This window comes from Uranotaenia lowii, chromosome 2 (assembly GCF_029784155.1).
Source record: "Uranotaenia lowii strain MFRU-FL chromosome 2, ASM2978415v1, whole genome shotgun sequence".
NCBI classification, from domain to species: Eukaryota; Metazoa; Arthropoda; class Insecta; order Diptera; family Culicidae; genus Uranotaenia; species Uranotaenia lowii.
Genome location: NC_073692.1, coordinates 378,866,839 through 378,885,480, shown reverse-complemented (window position 1 = coordinate 378,885,480; position 18,642 = coordinate 378,866,839). Strand labels below are relative to the sequence as shown.

The 18,642-nt window shown below is 36.5% G+C and overlaps 1 protein-coding gene across 3 annotated transcripts in view; it reads right to left on the bottom strand.

Annotated features, from left to right (window-relative positions):
* LOC129747505 (copper-transporting ATPase 1) overlaps positions 1-18,642 on the bottom strand; it is a 108,905-nt gene that overhangs the window by 86,039 nt on the left and 4,224 nt on the right. Inside the window, exon 1 of one of the 3 annotated variants that reach the window (XM_055741759.1) lies at positions 7,003-7,474. The exons of the other annotated variants lie outside the window; for them this stretch is intronic. Coding sequence (XP_055597734.1) covers positions 7,003-7,103 — 101 coding nt within the window. The 5' untranslated portion in view covers positions 7,104-7,474. Of the gene's footprint in view, positions 1-7,002; positions 7,475-18,642 lie in introns of those variants that run through there. 3 annotated transcript variants of the gene reach the window in all.

Here is an 18,642-nt window from a genome sequence, read left to right as displayed (position 1 = left end):
CCAACGGTATTTTACATTTTCATAAAAATAGTTTAATCTACCTGAATAGACCATACTTGGTAATGAAGGTAGTAATTTGGCGTGATTTTTCGGAGATCTCCACCTGATGATATGCATCTTTAATATCGATTTTTGAAAACCGGACTGCACCGTTAACTGATCCTAAAAGTTCATCGACCAGTGGAAGTGGATGGGTTTCACGTAGAACAGCCTGGTTGGCACGACGCATGTCAATGCACAACCTCACTTCTCCGGAGTCTTTGGTTATCGGAACCATCGGAGAAACCCATGGGGATGGTCCATTTACTCGTTCAATGATATCCTGATCCAGCAAAAGTTGTAATTTATTCTCGATCTTCTCTTCAAAAGCTATCGGGGGACGTCTGTATGGCTGTTGAACAGGTTGTACATTTGGATCGATAGGAATTTCAACTACTACACCTCGGATTTTGGGAAAGGGTTTCTTTTGGGATTCGATTGCTGCTACTCCATATCCAATTTTAAGTACTCGTAGATCCTTGGCGGTTTCGTCGCCCAACAAACACTGTTGCCCGTCTTCGGCAACATAAAAGTTCGCCTTCACTTGATACGCTCCAGCTTCTATGATTGCAGTAAACATTCCCGTCACTTTTATTGGTACGCTTGATCCGTAAGCTACTAGGTTACGGTCCACCATTGTGGACATTTCCAGTACTTGAACCTTTTCGGTCTTCATCTGTTCCCATACTTCGCGAGTCACAATGTTAGCATCTGCACCAGAATCTATCGTCATCGGGATTTCCACACCCCCTACGATAAATTTAAAAACGTTCTTGCCCATCGCATAGAAAATATAGTCATCGGACAAATTACCAGCAACCCTATCTTCGTTCAATGCACGAATCTGTTTGGCTTTAGGCTCAAAATGTCGATTTCCTGGACCACGTTTTTGACCTAACCTTTGGTTATGTTCTCGGGGATAACATCTCTTTGCCCAATGTCCATACTTTCCACATTTTCTACATGTCGAACCTTTTGCCGGGCATTCTTTGCTTCCCTCAACATGTCCTCTTTTACCACAAGCATAACAAGTGAAACGGGGGTTTGGGAATCCATTTTTAGAATAAAATTCATTTCGTTGGAATGTTTTCTGGATCCCCTGGTTGTTGCTGAATTTAAAATGCTGGTTTTTGGAAATCGAACAAACATCGTTATGGGGGACGAAACTAGGCGCTGTTGTGACGAATTTTCCTGATTGTTGCTTGGCTTCAGCCATGCTAGTTCCCAACGCTATAATTTCATCAAGACTTCGATCCTTTTGTAGTAGCTTGGAACGTAACTCTGCCGATGAACATCCTTCAGCAATGCCCTGCGCGATAAGTTCATCCACTACTGAAGAGTGGTACTCACATCTCGAAATTTGCTTCCGGAGACGCATAACAAAATCTGTAAAACGTTCTTCTGGTCCCTGATTGATCTGATTTAGAAGATGTCTTTCATACGTTTTACGACGGAATGGTTCAAAATATTCATCGAGACAATTTACTGCCACATCATAAAAAGGGGGATCTGGTACTACATACGAAACTTTATTTACGCCCGGTAGATGTCGCAATAATTCTTGAATACCTGGACCCCCTAGATAAGCCAATTGTGCGCGTTTCTCCCGCTGTGTCAAAATTCCTTGTGCCACAAAAAATGTTTCCAAGTCAAGTTTCCAAATTTCCCATTCCGTCGGAAGTCGACTAGTTTCCATAGAAACATCAAAAGGTTTAATACGACTGTTCATCCTGTAAATTAGAAAGATCCATCTTATTTCACAACTTTTAATAAAAATGTGTAAAGTTGTTTTTTTTTATCCCCCAGCGTTTCCGAATCTTGAATTTCGATGTAGTTTTAATTTCATCACTCAAAATCAGTATTATAATCATTTTCCCACTTACCTTTGTCAACCAGTAGTTAGCAAACAGTACCGTTATTATTATGTTACACTGCAGCAAGTCCCGTTGGTACCTAACCAAAGAGTTCATCAGCTAACTCTGGCATCACTCAGTGGTACAAAACCAAATAAAAATTGAACTACTTTTATTTATTTGGTACACAACCATCTCTTTGAATTCAACTACTTCCCACTCTACGGTACAAAACCGATATTTAAAATGGTACAAAACCACTCATCGCTTAGTGATACGGAATCAATTTCACTGATACACCTCTTAATTTTTTTTTGTTAATTATTTCTCTTTTTTTCTGTGGTACAAAACCTTTTTTTTTCTAAATATCCTCTGGCACCAAACTATTTCTTTTCTCACCTGGTACAAAACCATTCTTTTTTCCTCTCCCAGTACAAAACTGTTTCTTTTTTTCTCTTCCGGTACAAAACCGTATCTTTGCTCCTCCTGGTACAAAACCGTTTCCTTCTTTTTTCTTCCTCCGGTACAAAACCGCTTTTTTTCCTCTCCCGGTACAAAACCGTTTCTTTTCCTCTTATGGTACAAAACCGTTTCACTTTTTTTTAAGCCCCTTTTTTTTCTTCGCCATAGCAATTACTTTCTTATGGTACAAAACCATTTATTCGTATTCAGGTACAAAACCATTTGCTTCACTTACCTACCTACAATTTCTCTTCAATTGTAACACAATTGCATTCATCGCTGCCATCATAATCAGCCACCGAAATACTCAGTCGGGTTCGTAGGCGCGATTGTTTTTCTCAGCACAAAAACAAAGTGCCAAACTTGTTTACGTTATGCTTCTGGCTTTTCCCAAGCCCAAGGTAAAAAATTCCTTTTTTCACCATTTCTTTCCTCTCTTACGCACAAACATACACAAAGGCCAATATGCCCTTCTCAACTTTTTCTACACCATTTTTATTCCCCTGGATCACACACTCCCACATACACCAATATACCACATTTACTTTTCCATGCACACGTTTTTCTTTTTTTTTTTTTGCATCTGGCGTTTATTTCTCACTATTGATATTCCAAGTAGGAAAATAACCATCGAAACCGCTGGGAGGTAGCACATATACACACAACTCTTTTTCTCTACTTACTTCTGTTGGGCTTAGCCCGAGCCCCAATTGAACGAAAACGAGAAAAACGTGGATTTCTCTCTCCTACCGCAAATCGCCCCAGCAAAAATTAACCAAAATCGCCGTGATTCCTTTCTTTTCGCGCGGATTCGAATCTAGTCCTCGTCGTCAATGTTGGGTTTCGGACATAGAAGAATAACTCCGTATATAGTTCTCGAAACTATTTAGTTTATTACTTGCGATAGTACCGAACGCATCTAAAAAGCGACCGCACGCAACTTCGGCTAGACAAGAACTGACGAGTCTGTGTTGGCATTGTTGCCAGTTTTCCCACCCTTCAATACACGCTCATTGTAGGTTTATTATTATACATTTAAGTTCTAAGCTCAATACACTACAGCTAGCATCTATTAATGATTCTTGTTTATGTTACAGATAGACCAAGTAAGCTCGAAAGGTAAAGGGCATAAATGTGCTTATACAGGAGGATCCAGCGGCCATGATGGCGAAGAAGAATGCGAAAAAGGTGACCGAGAGGAAGCCAGGAGTATTTCTCTGATAAAGGAGCAAAAAGTAGATTTCCGAGCCGGATTGCCACCGGCTTGTCTTTTGGTTTTATTTTTAATTGATGAAACCCGCCAAAACATAGGATTTATCTTTTAGTCAGTGAATAGAAAAACGGTACAATTTTGTTCAGTAAATCTCGAAAACATAAAATTTACCTTTTTTCTAGGTGAAAAGAATAAAGGTGCAATTCACCTTTTTCGTAGGTAAATGAAAAAAAAATTACCGTTTTGTTAGGTGAATGAAAAAAAAGGTAAAATTTATCTCGAAAAATAGGTGGAAAAAATCACCTCCGCTTCTCGGTGAATTAACCTTTCTTATTCATTTTCCGTGTTTTACAAGGTTAACTGACTTATACTGGAAAAAAAAAAATTAAAAAATTGATTCTCAATTAGTAATTCTGTGATGAACAGAAAATCTTTCAAATAAGTCTCTTTTTTTTTAAATAAACAACATTTTTCATAGTTTGTATAAAACAATACTAAATAACTCTAAACTCTAAATATATGAATAACTCTAATTTCTCTTAGTTAAATTCCCTTATATTATAAACCACTTTTCTCGATTCAGTTATCCAAAGTACATATATAAAGATGGGAGTCTTCTTAAGTTTTCAAATTTTTAAATAAATTATTAAAACAAACTTATTTTTGTTCAAATCACACAAAGGTTTTTTACGCGGTGTCAAATTTGCCGTTTTCATGTACGACTTGAAATATTTTCTTTCAAATAATGTGTTAATTCGCGAGGACCGTGGAAAATTACGATGCATATGGCAAAAAACCGTGTAAAATGAAGTCATGTAAGAAAAACTGAGCTAAATCAATCTGCGTTATAAAATTCTTAGTGTACTTTCCATGAACAACTTTGTCTGATGCTAAACGCATAAGTTTGGGTACACAATTAAGCTTTCAATTCAAGATTTTCTTAAATGTTCCGCTTTTTTCGGCTTTCTCCCGATTTTTTCTTGAAAAGTCCCGCTTGTTCCTGAAAGTATCTAGCAAGCCTACATTAGACTGACCCTTCAAAGAAGAGCCCTCTCATTTGTCGTGGAAAAGTCGCACTTTCAACGAACAACAAATTGTTAAATGCAATAAAATAGTTTAATAAGCGATTTAGCCCCCTTTTGTTACCATTTTGGTCAAATTTACACAAATATTGTTAAATAAAATTTCAAAAAGGTCATTTTCCTTGCGAATTCATTTCAACCAAATAAGATTTCAAATACCAGCGGAACGACAAAGTGGATAGAAGTCAAGTCTGCTATGGCGATGCTGTTATGAGATCGAATCTCTGTAATAATATTTTATTCCAGCGTATGAAAAACCAAATCACAGAATTGCACATCCGTGTACACGAGAAAACCAGGTTCCATACATTTTTGTCTGATCTCCTTTATCATAAAAAGACTTCAGATAATGTGAAACTCTTTGAAATTTTGGAAATATATTTCTGTAATTTTAGAGCCTGATTTGAGAAAAATATTTTTTTTAATTTAGTGGAATTACCGATTTTCTGTAATTTCTATTTTAAGTATCAAAATTTGCAACTATACAGGAATTCAAATATGATTCTAAAATTTTCTCGAAAATTATTATAAATAATGTTTAAATTCTTATTTCGATCATTCCTTTCTAGAATGAATCGTCTATTGGTAAACAATAAATGGAATGTGATATTTTGATCTCCCCCTCTTCGATTACGACGAAGTCGATTTGCTAGAACAAACAAACAAATAACCTAGACCTCAGCTATCTACAACACAACCCACCAACAACCGTCTGTGGTGCTTCAGTTCAGTAAGTTGGAAGGCAAATTGTTCGAATAAACTGATATAAACCGGAATTTAATTCGTTTTTCCGTTAGCTAAAACTTTAAGTGTCGTAATTTCCTTATTTGTTGATAAATCTTCAGTAAGTGTCAGTTTTTGTCACGTACTGCGTAAATTCCTAATCACGATTTGGTATCACAGCACAGCTCAGAAGAGATACAAGAGCACGTGAAAGCTCACATCGCAAGCCATGCACCAACACCAGATACATACTTGAATTGTTTATAGCATCACATTACAAATGGGCGTAGAGTTTGTTTAAAATACTTTTAATTTTTTTTTTTCAAGGATTAAAATAGGATGTTAAACAAAAACAAAAAAAAAAATTCAGGAGGACCCCTCTATTTTTCTTTTTTAACCCATTATGCTCATTCTTCCTCGCGGAGAACCCCTCCTCAATGCTACTCTAGACATGTTTGTTGCACTTGGTAAAAAATACAACACAAGTTGCTAGTTGCAATTTATTTACCCAGACGGGCTTCCAGCTAGTCAAAACAGCCACAGATATTGAACTTCACCTACCCAAGCGAAGTCTGTATCTATGTACCCACAGTACATGCGGTAACTTTTACGCAATCGGCTAGCGCAGATTGGCGATCCAATTAAATTAGCTGAAGGTGTATTAATCTGATTTAATAGTTTCTTTTTTTCAAAAGGAGTTATAAGTAAGATTAAATTATGTTAAAAAAAAATTAAATTAATTTTCATCCGATAAACTTTGGTTTAGGTGTTAAAAACGAATTGAGTCAATCTTAACATATTTTCAAATATTTTCATATTCCTATCTCCAATAATAGTCTTTATTATCCATATCGATTTTTTCTAAACATTATTTGAAATTAGACTTTGAAGTATTAAATTAGGCGAATTCTTGTTTTGAGAGATAATTCTGCACTGTAAAAGTTTAAAATGTACTGAGATTAACTTTTTTGCTGAAGTCTTTTCAGTCCTAATAAGTAAATAGACTAACATTTCAATATTGAAGCAAACTCAACTGATAGCGTTTGGCGCTCTTCAACTCGTATTTATTGGCACCCTCATATTTCGGCATCGTTCGAACTAATTCATTCGATTCGGGCTTCATAAATCAATTTAGATCAATTAAAGCCATCCTCTGGCGGTGGAAATTGTCATGAAACAAAATTCTAAACATCAGCAGCTGTCTTCTGGTGTTGGGATGCTAGTTTTTGCACCAAAGCCACACCTCACTCCTTTTCCAAGAACTCAATCCTTTCAAGGCTAACCGGTACTGGTGCGTGGAACTGAAGAACTTTTTAAAGTTCAAATGATGTAGATATCACAGAACACAGACGATGGTCGAGACTCCCTAGTAATCTGACATTCAAATCTAAACGCTCTGAATATTCGTGAGGCCTGGTAGCTCACCCGTAAATTGCCAGTTGCTAGACCTGCAACAGAAAGGTCCAAGGTCTTTGTCCGTACAGTTTCGTACCAACCAAGCCCATTTTAAGGTTTTTAAAGGCTATAAAAAAGCTTCAAGTCATACCTATGGCAGATGTATACATTAACACGCAGAAGAATCAACCACTTACAAACAGAAAAAAAGACCATTGAAGTGGACGGTCATTACCTGTTATCAACATCCTGAAGAAGGTGATAGCCGGCGGAGTTGCCGTTGCTACCGGTCGGAGATCCATTCTGGTGACCGGTTTTGCCACGAAGAAAATTCATTTTTCCGGAATCAAACTTTCCTGTTTTAGTTGACGATCACTAACAACTTCCCTCAAAGAAAGACACTGGTCAGCCCACCAACACTCGGGTTGAGTTATGAAACTTTCATTTTCTGCTGCAGTACCCCACAAATTGAATAACTCCAGCTGGCTAAGCCTAACACTAACTGCTTTTGATCCGAGCTAATAATAATGCCCAAACTCTCTTAAAACGTAACACTTTGATCCGGGGGATTTGATCGTTCACTTCGCGGTTCGGCAGCAAATCAAAAACCCAATAATCACATGTCGAATGCCTTTCACTGAACCGTGACTTTAATCGCTAACAACGACGACGGGAGAATTCCGCGACGGTCGACTACTGGTGGCTGACTGACTGGGCTGAATGACTGATCTCAGCTCTAGTGAGTGGGCTGCCTGCCGCCTTCCATAGTGAGTCGTATTGACGCATTTGATTTCTTCCACTTCTCTCGCACTGTTTTGATGGAGGCCTAGCTCATGTTTAGTGATAGTAGTGGATACTACACTGGTTGGTAAAAATAAATGGTCGATTTTCAATTGCAGACACTAGAACGATGTCTAAGTCATGGGTAAGACAAAAAAAAAAATCAAATGAGCTTTAAAAATGTTTTTAATTATATATCTATTTATTTAAACAAAACTGAAAAAATAATAAAAATGACCAAAATAACAAAAAATACAAATAAAGAAAAAAAGGCAAAATAATCATGTCGAAAATCTTCAAATTGAAATAAGCTATTTTTGGAAAAAACTTATGTAAACTTATAATTTAAACAGTGAATGGGCAAAAAAGTGTATAAACCGCAAAAAATTAAATATCTCCTTCACTAAAGATTCAAAAATACCTTTTCTCCAGTAAAAACGTAAGAAAAATCGTTTGAATATCATTTCAGACGGCGCACATCATATCAACGTTGATTTGATGCCTTTTATACCTGGCTTTCTTTAAAAATTTAATAATTCGGAAATCTATGTTTAGATTTGAATGTTTTAGACAAAATGAGAGCTTTCTTGTGAAATTTTTCCTTAAAAATCAAAGAATACTGTTGGAGTAACAGAACGCTTTCAAAAAAGGGGGTATAGCATTTGAACCCTTATTTCTCCAATGTTTATTAATATTAAAAAAAACGTATTTATCTTAACTGTTTTTTAAACCAAATAACACTTACATATATGTATGTACAATAGACTGAGTCGATTTGGGGTCATTTTCGAATTTCTCAAACCCTGGGGTCTCAAAAGCTTCGTTTTGGTCCAAAACTCATCCATGATTTTTTGCAGAATTTTTAAGTAACGTTTACATGAGTCAATTTGAACTTTTAGGTTTGTATGGGAAAATTGAATATTTTGTACTGGAAAATCAACATCATTTTTGTTTCTTCTGTGCAGCCGAGCCAGCTGGTGGTTTTTGTGCCAATTTATAAAATTCCTAAAGGAAATTTTCCGCTGAACAACTTTGTCGAAGACCGTGAATTCGTATGTTGATTTTTTAGTACAAAATATTCAATTTTCCCATACAAACCTAAAAGTCCAATTTTACTCATGTAAACGTTACTTAAAAATTCTGCAAAAAATCATAGATGAGTTTTGGACCAAAACGAAGCTTTTGAGACCCCAGGGTTTGAGAAATTCGAAAATGACCCCAAATCGACTCAGTCTAATGTACAATGTGAATAATTAGGGTATCCCATTATGTCTAAGCACGATTTTTATACAATCCTGCTCATTCCGGATAACGACGTCCAAACAGCTGATTTCTGCTGTGTGTTGTTGTTTACAGTTTAACCTAAAACTCTGCGTATCGTAAGCTTCAGTTTTCGTTATTTTCGTGAAAATGAGAAGCATTTTCCCGGGAAAACCACAAAGATATCGTGCACAAATGTTGTACTAACCCCGACATTTCGCTAATTAAGTTGGCTAAAATTGATGAAGAGCATCGGAGCTGTCAAAACGCGATTCGAAAGTATTAAAAAGAGAAAATCAGTATGATGGAAGTTCCTGTGGACAAAACTTTGGACCAAAAATTCATGCGTACCTACGCCAGAGACTGGCTCAGCTCAAGATGTGACCTAAAAAGGGGGATCCCACATCATTGCATGAGATTGGGTCTAAATACACAGAAGCAGCCGAAAAAGGCCGAAGCGAAGTGAATCGTCAAACCAAGAGCTCGTTAATTAAATGATCAACTGCTGTGTTGAAAATCGGTGTGCGTTATCATAAACGACAGACCTATTGCAAGTTTGATTACAAAACGCTTCAGGGTGACCAGTATTATTATTCTATTCGGGATGGCCAAAGTATTGACGAGGCGTAGACATATATTTTTACTAGACTCGGTAAAAAGGCAATCGCAATGGTTTGAAAAGCCATATTTTAGTGTGGCATCAAAAATCGTTAAGATAGTCAAGATAGTCGGGCTGTTTCTCTCTCGAACAAATCATTGGTGACGCCAACAAAATGTTTATGGTGCTGCCGCTCTGCGAGATAAGATGCAAGCTATGCAGCTTTCTTCTCAAGCATTGCAGCTTTCCATTCAAGCTTTGAGTAAAAGCACATCATCGCACTCAAACATTCAAAATCAAACGCATTTTCACTCACACAATGATTGTGTTTATATTGTTTACGGTGATGTAAATTACACTGGTGCACGAGTGTGCGTGTAAAATGTTTGAACTAGAGGTTAAACGTGTGTTACGTCGCCAAAACTTTGAGGATGCCGGTAAGATCTGGTGGCATGCTTTCCGAGCCGTGACTACTGACTACTGTTTTCGCCCAACAGTGCCTTAACCGTCGCCTGTTCTCCATGAGCCGCAAGCATGAAGCCGCCTTAATTGACCTCAAGCAAAACCGATTGAAACTTTTGAGAAATAAGTTTAATTTCACTAATCACTAATCGTAATCGACATTTTCTCAGACAGTCGCACAGCCTGCTTCCATCAGTTTCATTGTTCATGTCATCAAACGAATGCGACAAACACTTACGCTACAGTCGACATCCACATGAATGCAACCTTATACATTCCATGTGGAAAACATCCCTCAGATCTAACCTTTTTTGGTCAGATTTAAGCTTTCATCTCCAATGCTATCAAGGCCACAAAAGCTTAAATCTGATCAAAAAAGCTTGAAACGGGATTCACTAACAATTAGCAAATAGATGTTGGTCACACGTTTTGTAGAGAAATCGTATAAGGTTGCATGCCTCTGTCTACAGCGCGAGAGTGGATGAGTTGGTCGGACAATGTGAAATGATTATTTACGCATGGAATGAAAGTCGAACGACTTACCACTGCAAAGAACGAAATTTCATTTGAAATTTTTCGCTCTTCGATCCTGGATTGCTCAGATTTGTCTGTAAAATACAGACTTTTGATCCTTCGTCCAGATATTGGTCAGACACAGATTTTTCCCAGATTTTTGTTCAGAGTGCCCAGATTTTACAGACTTTTAAAATTGAGTGATGAAATTAATATTCCTGTATGTTGCCAGATAATACTAGAAATCTCACTTGTATGCATTGCTATTTAGTGCTTTTAGTGAATCATTCATTAAAGCTTAATTTTTAAATTTGATCGGCATGGTACGTGGCAAAACAGTGTTTGTTTGTTATATAGTTCTCAACTCGAAAATAACACGAATAAAGAACAACACCAAACACTGGCTTGAACCCACAATCCATTGTATATCAGTTTTCCGTTCGTTTGATGCCCTGTCCTGTCCCCCACTGAACCCCAATAATAGAGTTAAAATAATTTCTATTCAAATAAGGAAGTTTAAAATCTAGAAAAGAATTGTAATATAAAAATCTCAAAACAGTACGAAAAATAAGGAACGAGCTCACCAAATTCAACAGCCTGAGAAGCGCGCCAACAACGGTAAAAGGTTTTTCATCTTCGACTTCTAGTAACATTATTTTCCGGATGGTCCTGATGATTGTTTGTTGTCTTCTTCCGAATTTTTTTAGAATATTCTATTATCTGGCATACTTCACTTCCTTCATTTCGATAACACTCCGAATGCGGAACTTCAGCAACCATTTTGCCAACCCGACGCACATCGCAGCTACCTTAATTATTTCTATGCTCTAGATAACGGTCTGAAGAGGACTCGTTTCCCCAACAAGTAAAAGCTTCCTTCCCCATCATTTTTCACCATTTTGTTCTGAATAAGTTACTTCGAAACTAACTTTTCTCATCCAAACAGCTTTTCCAGATGCTCTTCATTGTGGTGTTAGCATTATTAAGATGCTAGCCATTATATTTATCTTTGAAAAATGTACGCTTTGGTCTTAAGTAGAATTTAGATCTCTTCAAAAAAAACATGAAGTTTCACTGAGAACCTGTATGTGTATGTTCGTTTTTAAGGCTATCCTTAAAATTATTTTTACTGTTTACACCTTTCTCTACAAAAAAAGGCTTTCTTTTAATCACTACGCAACGAGCCAAGCATCAGCGGAAAAAAACCATCTGATTCCAACGATCATAGAAAATGATCAGGAAGTATTATGCACTCTCATCACTTCCTGGGGGTTTTCACTTCCCCCAACCCGGCTTCAAACAAACCAAAAACTACTTCGAGAACTTCAGTCGGTCAATTATCCAAGGGGTTTTCACTGTTTTGAGCTTAAATTTCTATAAAAACTCACGTAAAAACTTTATTTTAATTCAAATTTTCTATGGACGAAAACAAAAACGCGTGCGTCGCCCAAAAGTCAAGGCTTACTTCAAAAGTGAAATACAAATTTAATTTGCTCTTAAATTATGTTTATAGTGTTCATTTAAAATCGTGCTCAGAAATAAAGGGACACAGGACAGGAATTAAGGCTCTTTATTTTTCAAATAATTCATATGGCTTTCATAGTTCTTCAGAATAGATTGTTCATACTTCTGGGTTCCGATGTTGAAAGACGTGGTCTTCTTTATTTGATATTTCACGGTGGTTTACGACGACGATCACCGAAAAATATCAATTGAAGGTCACCATAAAGGCGTACAGGGATCAAAATAAAAAAAAAGGATGTAGTAAGAAGAAACTCAATATTTTCTTGAATTCTTATTTCTGAAGACAGCAGTGGGAAATGTGAAAAGGTAAAATTCTTAAAAAATGATTTTTTGAGATGATAAAATATAGTCAAACATTAAATTTTGGTATAACGAATGTACTGTTAACTTGTTGGAAACCGAAACTTGATTCATATTTTAATAATTTTAACATATTTTTGTGAATTTTTCGAGAAACAATTTTTTTATTTATATTTTCAAAACACTTTCAAGGCAAAAAAAAAATTGAAATATACACTGAAGCTGTTTTTCAACTAAAACCGCAACACAAAGCAGCAACAGATTCCCATCTGGCAGACAAGCGAAATTTAAATAAAATAAGGGGGAAGTGTTCCTAAATGCGCATGTTGGGTAATATGCGCATACAGCCGATTGACGATATGGCTGGAGATTCATCATATGAAATCAGTGCAATTTGAGGGTAATACCTTTTTAACACATGGCATGAACAAATTTAATTGTTATATAAAGTCGAAAAAATTTAAAAATTCAAACAAGATTTTTGTCAGTTTTGTTAGATTTGTTGAACTTTAATTATCGTGCGTACAGATTCTGAGAACAAAAATTTTGATGGTTTTTCTTTCTTATTAATCTGGAAATCGAAAATTCAACAAATTGAAGCTTTTGGCAAAGTTGTAAATGGTAAGATATTGGAATAAGAGACAGGTTCTGAATGCCCATATCAAGGCAGGTTAAATGCCTATATCAAGAAAAATAGATAAGTTTTATAATTTTTTTACTTTTTATTATTGAAACATTAAATCTACGCCCAAATCACGATCTTACAGCGAAAAAAGAAGAAGTTCATACTGATCCGATCAAAATACGACATGAACAAAATATTACCATGAAATATGGTCAAATGGCATACTTAACTATGTTTCATGCAAAAAACTAGTGATGTAAAAAAATTTACCGAAATTTCAGCCTTGACGTATGCTTAGCATCCGTTTCTACCATTTTCAATTGAATAATATCAAAATATTGCAAGTGTTAATGAAATATAGCTTAAAACATAAATATGCGCATTTAGCCCGCCAGTTTCGAAAAACGGCTAATTTGACTTCTTTTATTATAAAACTAGCTGATCCCGTACGAACTTCGTTTCGCTTTAAATCATTGGTACGTCAAAATGAGTTTAGAAAATGAATTCGAAACATTCTTTCGACAATTTTGGGGAAAAAATTCAACAGTGTTTAAAGTCGCTACTATTACTATTACTTGAAATTCAAATTAAACGGTTGATCGGCTTTTTATTAAAATTTATGTGAGAGTGTTTTCTTCTCGATCGGTTGCAAAATCTAGACATTATGGCAGAAACATGTACTATTTGTTTGTGTGCACGACTCTTTTGCTTGACCTTCACACTTAAATTGGTATCAATTAACTGCCTCCAACAAAATTATTGCACAAAACACTGAACTTTTAATGAAACCCTCTTTTTCTGTCCCATGGCCCGAAATTCGATAATTGAAACCAATTTGACGTTCCTCAAAACTCCCTTGTGCCATTTTTTTTTTTCAAATTATATGTAAAATTACGTCAGGAACTTGAAAACAGCGATCAGTGAATATAGACGCCCCTTTAGCCGACCCTTGACACGGAACATGCTACCTGGAGTCAATTGCTCATAGTTTATAATCCTCATCTGAACATTTTCATCTCAATCCGATGCATGATCACGACAATATCACGAAAACAGTGAGCAACTAACATGGACGGCCTTTTTTTGACCACGATTCAAAACTTGACACCTGAAATCAATTATCTTTTCTGTTAACCTCCCATGTGTCAATATTCATTACAATTCTATGCTGAATCAAGAGAGTATCGTAAAATCAGTGAACAGATAATAACCCCATTTGCCGACCCCTGAGTCAAGATTTGAAACCTGAAAGCAAAAGAACGTCCCTCAAAACTCCTATGCGGAAATTTTCATCTCAATCCAATGTAGAATAACGTCAAAATCGCAAAAACATTAAAGTTGGGTATGGACGACTCCTTCAGTCAACTTCTGATCCGCAATTCGAAACTTGAAATCGATTGCTGGTCCCTCAAAACACTCATGTGCAAATTTTCATCACAATCCGGTGTATAATAACGCCAATATCGCCAAAACATCAATCAGTAAATATGGACGACCCCTTTGGCCGACCCCTGACCCTAAATTTGATAACTGTAATCGATTGCTCGTCTCTCAAAAAACTCATGTTCATCACAATCCAATGTAAAATAAAGCCAATATCGCAAAAACATTAATCAGTGGATATGGACGACCCCTTTTGCCAACCCCTAACCCTAAATTTGATAACTGTAATCGATTGCTCGTCTTTCAAAACACTCATGTGCAAATTTTCATCACAATCCGGTGTATAATAACGCCAATATCGCAAAAACATTAATCAGTGTATATGAACGACCTCTTTGGCCGACCCCTGACCCTAAATTTTATAACGGTAATCGATTGCCCATCTCTCAAAACACTCATGTGCAAATTTTCATCACAATCCGATGTATAATAACGCCAATATCGCAAAAACATTAATCAGTGAATATGGACGACCCCTTTGGCCGACCCCTGACCCTAAATTTGATAACTGTAATCGATTGCTCGTCTCTCAAAACACTCATGTGCAAATTTTCATCACAATCCGGTGTATAATAACACCAATATCGCAAAAACATTAATCTGTGGATATGGACGACCCCTTTGGCCGACCCCTTACCCTAAATCTGATAACTGTAATCGATTGCGCGTCTCTCAAAACACTCATGTGCAAATTTTCATCACAATCCGATGTATAATAACGCCAATATCGCAAAAACATTAGTCAGTGGATATGGACGACCCCTTTGGCCGACCCCTGACTCTAAATTTGATAACTGTAATCGATTGCTCGTCTTTCAAAACACTTATGTGCAAATTTTCATCACAATCCGACGGAAAATAACGTTTATAACGTGCAAACAATATTTGTCTTGTATGGACGACCCCCTTCAGAAGGGGTCGTCCAAAAATCTAAAAACATTTTTCATCATTCCTGGTTCTAATGAGCATCCATGCCAAATTTCAGATCTCTAGCTCTTAAGACGGCTGAGTCTATAGAGGACAAACAAACAAACAAACAAACAAATAAACATACAGATAATTGCTTTTTATATAGATATATAGATTATTTTCACAAAAACAGTAAGAGATTTTAACAGAAAAATTGCTTTAACGTATATAAAACAGATGTCCGCTCATGTGTATATAGTTTTCAGACTCCTATCTATTGGAATATGGGAGAAAATGGGTGCTTTCCTTAATATGCGCATATAGCCCGCCTCTCCCCTACTGTCAAATTTTAGCTCATTGCCATTTGTGTGTTCAACTGATTTTTGGTAATTTTGTTATTACAGTTGCAGGGGTTCGAAATATTAGATGCAAAATAAACCGGAAAATAAAAACACCTGTGTTAAATCATCCATAAATCTTTCATATGTACATACGGTTGTGTGTTACGTTTGTGAGTACTTAAGGTATGGTGTGCCACAAGCCATATCTAGGAAAAAGGAAGATAATCGCTCGTACGTATGGTTGTTATTCTGTTTCTAACCTATCTTATGGCATCTATAGCGAAGCACTTCAGGGGAAAGCATCAGCATTGGATTGTCAGAAGTAAACAGCAACAAGCGTAAGGAGATTGTGGGGTTTTTGACTATCAAAAAAACATTTTTAGAAAAAAATTGACGCAATAGAAAATCTGAAAAAAATGATTAATTTAGACTAAAACTTATCTTTAATAACTGATAATCTAATGAGCCTACATGACAACTAAAATAAGAATTTGAATCTTTTTATCTTCATTTATTCATCCTAAATCATGGATTTAGATCTTATATTCTAGTATTAGGGATGAAACGCTTCAAAAAATTAAAATTTTTCAATTTTTGAAATTTCAATGGGTAGATAATGGATTGCACCTGTTTCTGTACGTTTTGTCCCAGATTTCAGTGGAATTCTTTCTCTATTTGATAAACGCTCTAGAAGCGACAAGTGATCCGATGTCCTTTCAGTAAAAAAATTGAGTTCTAAACATTTTGGATAGACGATAGACCTATAATTGAACAAAAACATAATGCATGACGCATTAAACATGAGGGGCATTTAGATAGAAGAAATAGAAAGAAATTGATACTGTCGTTTTCGTTTTTCCTTCTTTAAAACTCTACAGAATATCTCACCGAATATTCATTTCACCGAAAAATTCAAAAGCTTAATTTTTGCAATTCGGCCGTTGGCCGAATACCACTATTCGATACATCTCTAGTTGAAAACTAGAGCTCATACATAGAAAAAATAACTACAGTTCTTGTTCGTTTATCGGACTCTTTTTAATAAATCACGCCCAGTTATCGGACGTTTTTGGGAGCTGAATCCAAGGCCAGTTTTACTAAAAAATCGGACGTTTTGTTAAGATAATTCCAAAAATTCAAGTTTTTTTTTAATATTTCACTAAAAGGAAGCTGTTCATGAATCGATGGTTTTTTTGTGCTCGGCTATGCTATCCATAGCAGACTTAAATGGCGATTTTTGTTTTGTTTCGATAATAGTCGTTTTACCTTCATCATGGCATTTTTGACTTTATATCAACCTTGCAGTTGGCAGATAATTATTGAAAAACTTGTCTTTGGTACAACCACTGACCATACTGACTGGACACTCGATTTCGTTTTCTGGATAATTTTTCCAACAGTACGCAATGTCGATTCCAGAGTGCGCATCGATCGATTTGAAGAAATGCTATCCCAGTTAGGAAATGCCACCCAACTTTAAAAAAAAACAGGCAATTTCTACAATAAAAGCGGGCTAAACAGGTACAATTTTCCTACAGGGCATTTTTTGTCAAATTTTTCAGGTTCCCCACCTGCCGTCGGTGTTGCGTTGCGTACCTGCAAAATCTGACAAAAAAAAAGACAGAAAATGGTTGATTTTTTGTTCTAAGTGTCATATCAGTGTGATCAGTGGTACAACTGTGTTAGATGTTTACTCGTGGGCTCGAAGTCGCGGACATCGGCTTAGGAGGCAAATGAGCTATATCACAAGCCCCCAATGGCAAAATGGTTGTTGCGATCATTCGCAGGAATTTTTTTTTACCATTATGCCCGAAATTTGTCACTATTCACTATTCATGCTTCCACAGCCAGAACTTATGTGTGATCCCGGAGAATAATAACAGATTGTTATCATTCTTCTTGTCTTTGTTCATGTTTTCCATTATGTTAACATAAAAACATTAAATGATAGAAAACATAAACTGGCCGGGCTCACTGTGGAGCAGAAAATGCAGAAACGTTAGGATCAGAGAGAAAGAAGGATGAAGCATGAATACCCAGTACCATACGCTCCGAGGGGCTATTCATTGGAAGCACAGCTAAAACAGTACTCCTTGTAGTTAATACAAACTATCTGGGGGTCGGACATTCGGCCGAAGGCCGATAGGCTGAAAGATGTTAGGCCGAAGGTCGCCAGGCCGAAAGAGTTCAAATGCCGACGGAAGTTCAGCCTAAAAGAACAATAGGCCGAATGGGACATTAGGCCGAAGGTTATTTGGCCGAATGCATGTTAGGGTCATTGGTCATTAGGTCATTAGGCCGAATGGTCATTAGGCCGAATGGTCATTAGGCCGAATGGTCACTAGGCCTAATGGTCGCAAGGACGAATAGATGCTAGGCCGAAAGATCGTTAGGCCGAATGGTCATTAGGCCGGAAGTTCTCGGGCCAAATGGTCGTAAGGGCGAATGGATACTAGAAGGTCGTTAGGCCGAATAATCAATAGGCCGAATGGCTGTTAGGCTGAATGGTCATTGGGCCGAATTTATGCTAGGCCTATAAGACATATTATCGCTTTTTTACATGTTAGACCGATCCCATTTGACCTAGTGTCCTGTTCGACCAGATAACACATTCGACCTAACGTTCATCGGCTGAATGACCTTCGGCCGAATGGCTTTCGGCTTCATAACTTTCGGCGGAATGACCCAGCCTCAGGCTATCCATCCTTCAGAGCGACTGGAAATGAGTTATTTTATACATAGAAATCACAAAAGTTTATGATCAGAATGAACTGAGAACTTGAAGTAATATTATTATTGTTAAAATTTAAACAAAAAAATAATCATTTTGCATTATTTTGGTTTTCTATATACCATCATTTATGGTCATCGATTAAGGTTTAAGCGCCTTATCTTGCTCTTGTAAAAAAAAGCACAAAGGAGATAATTAGTAGAACATAAAACCTTTCGAGATCTGTTGAGAACTCGAAAAGTTTTTTCCATATTTCCTTTTACCCAGGGCTGAATGAAGTGTGCTTTTTGAAAAGCCGTCAAAGATGAAATATTGATATAATATAAAAAAAACTCCGATAATTACCATCAGTAACTTTTGAGAAAAATAAAATAGAATAATATAAGGTT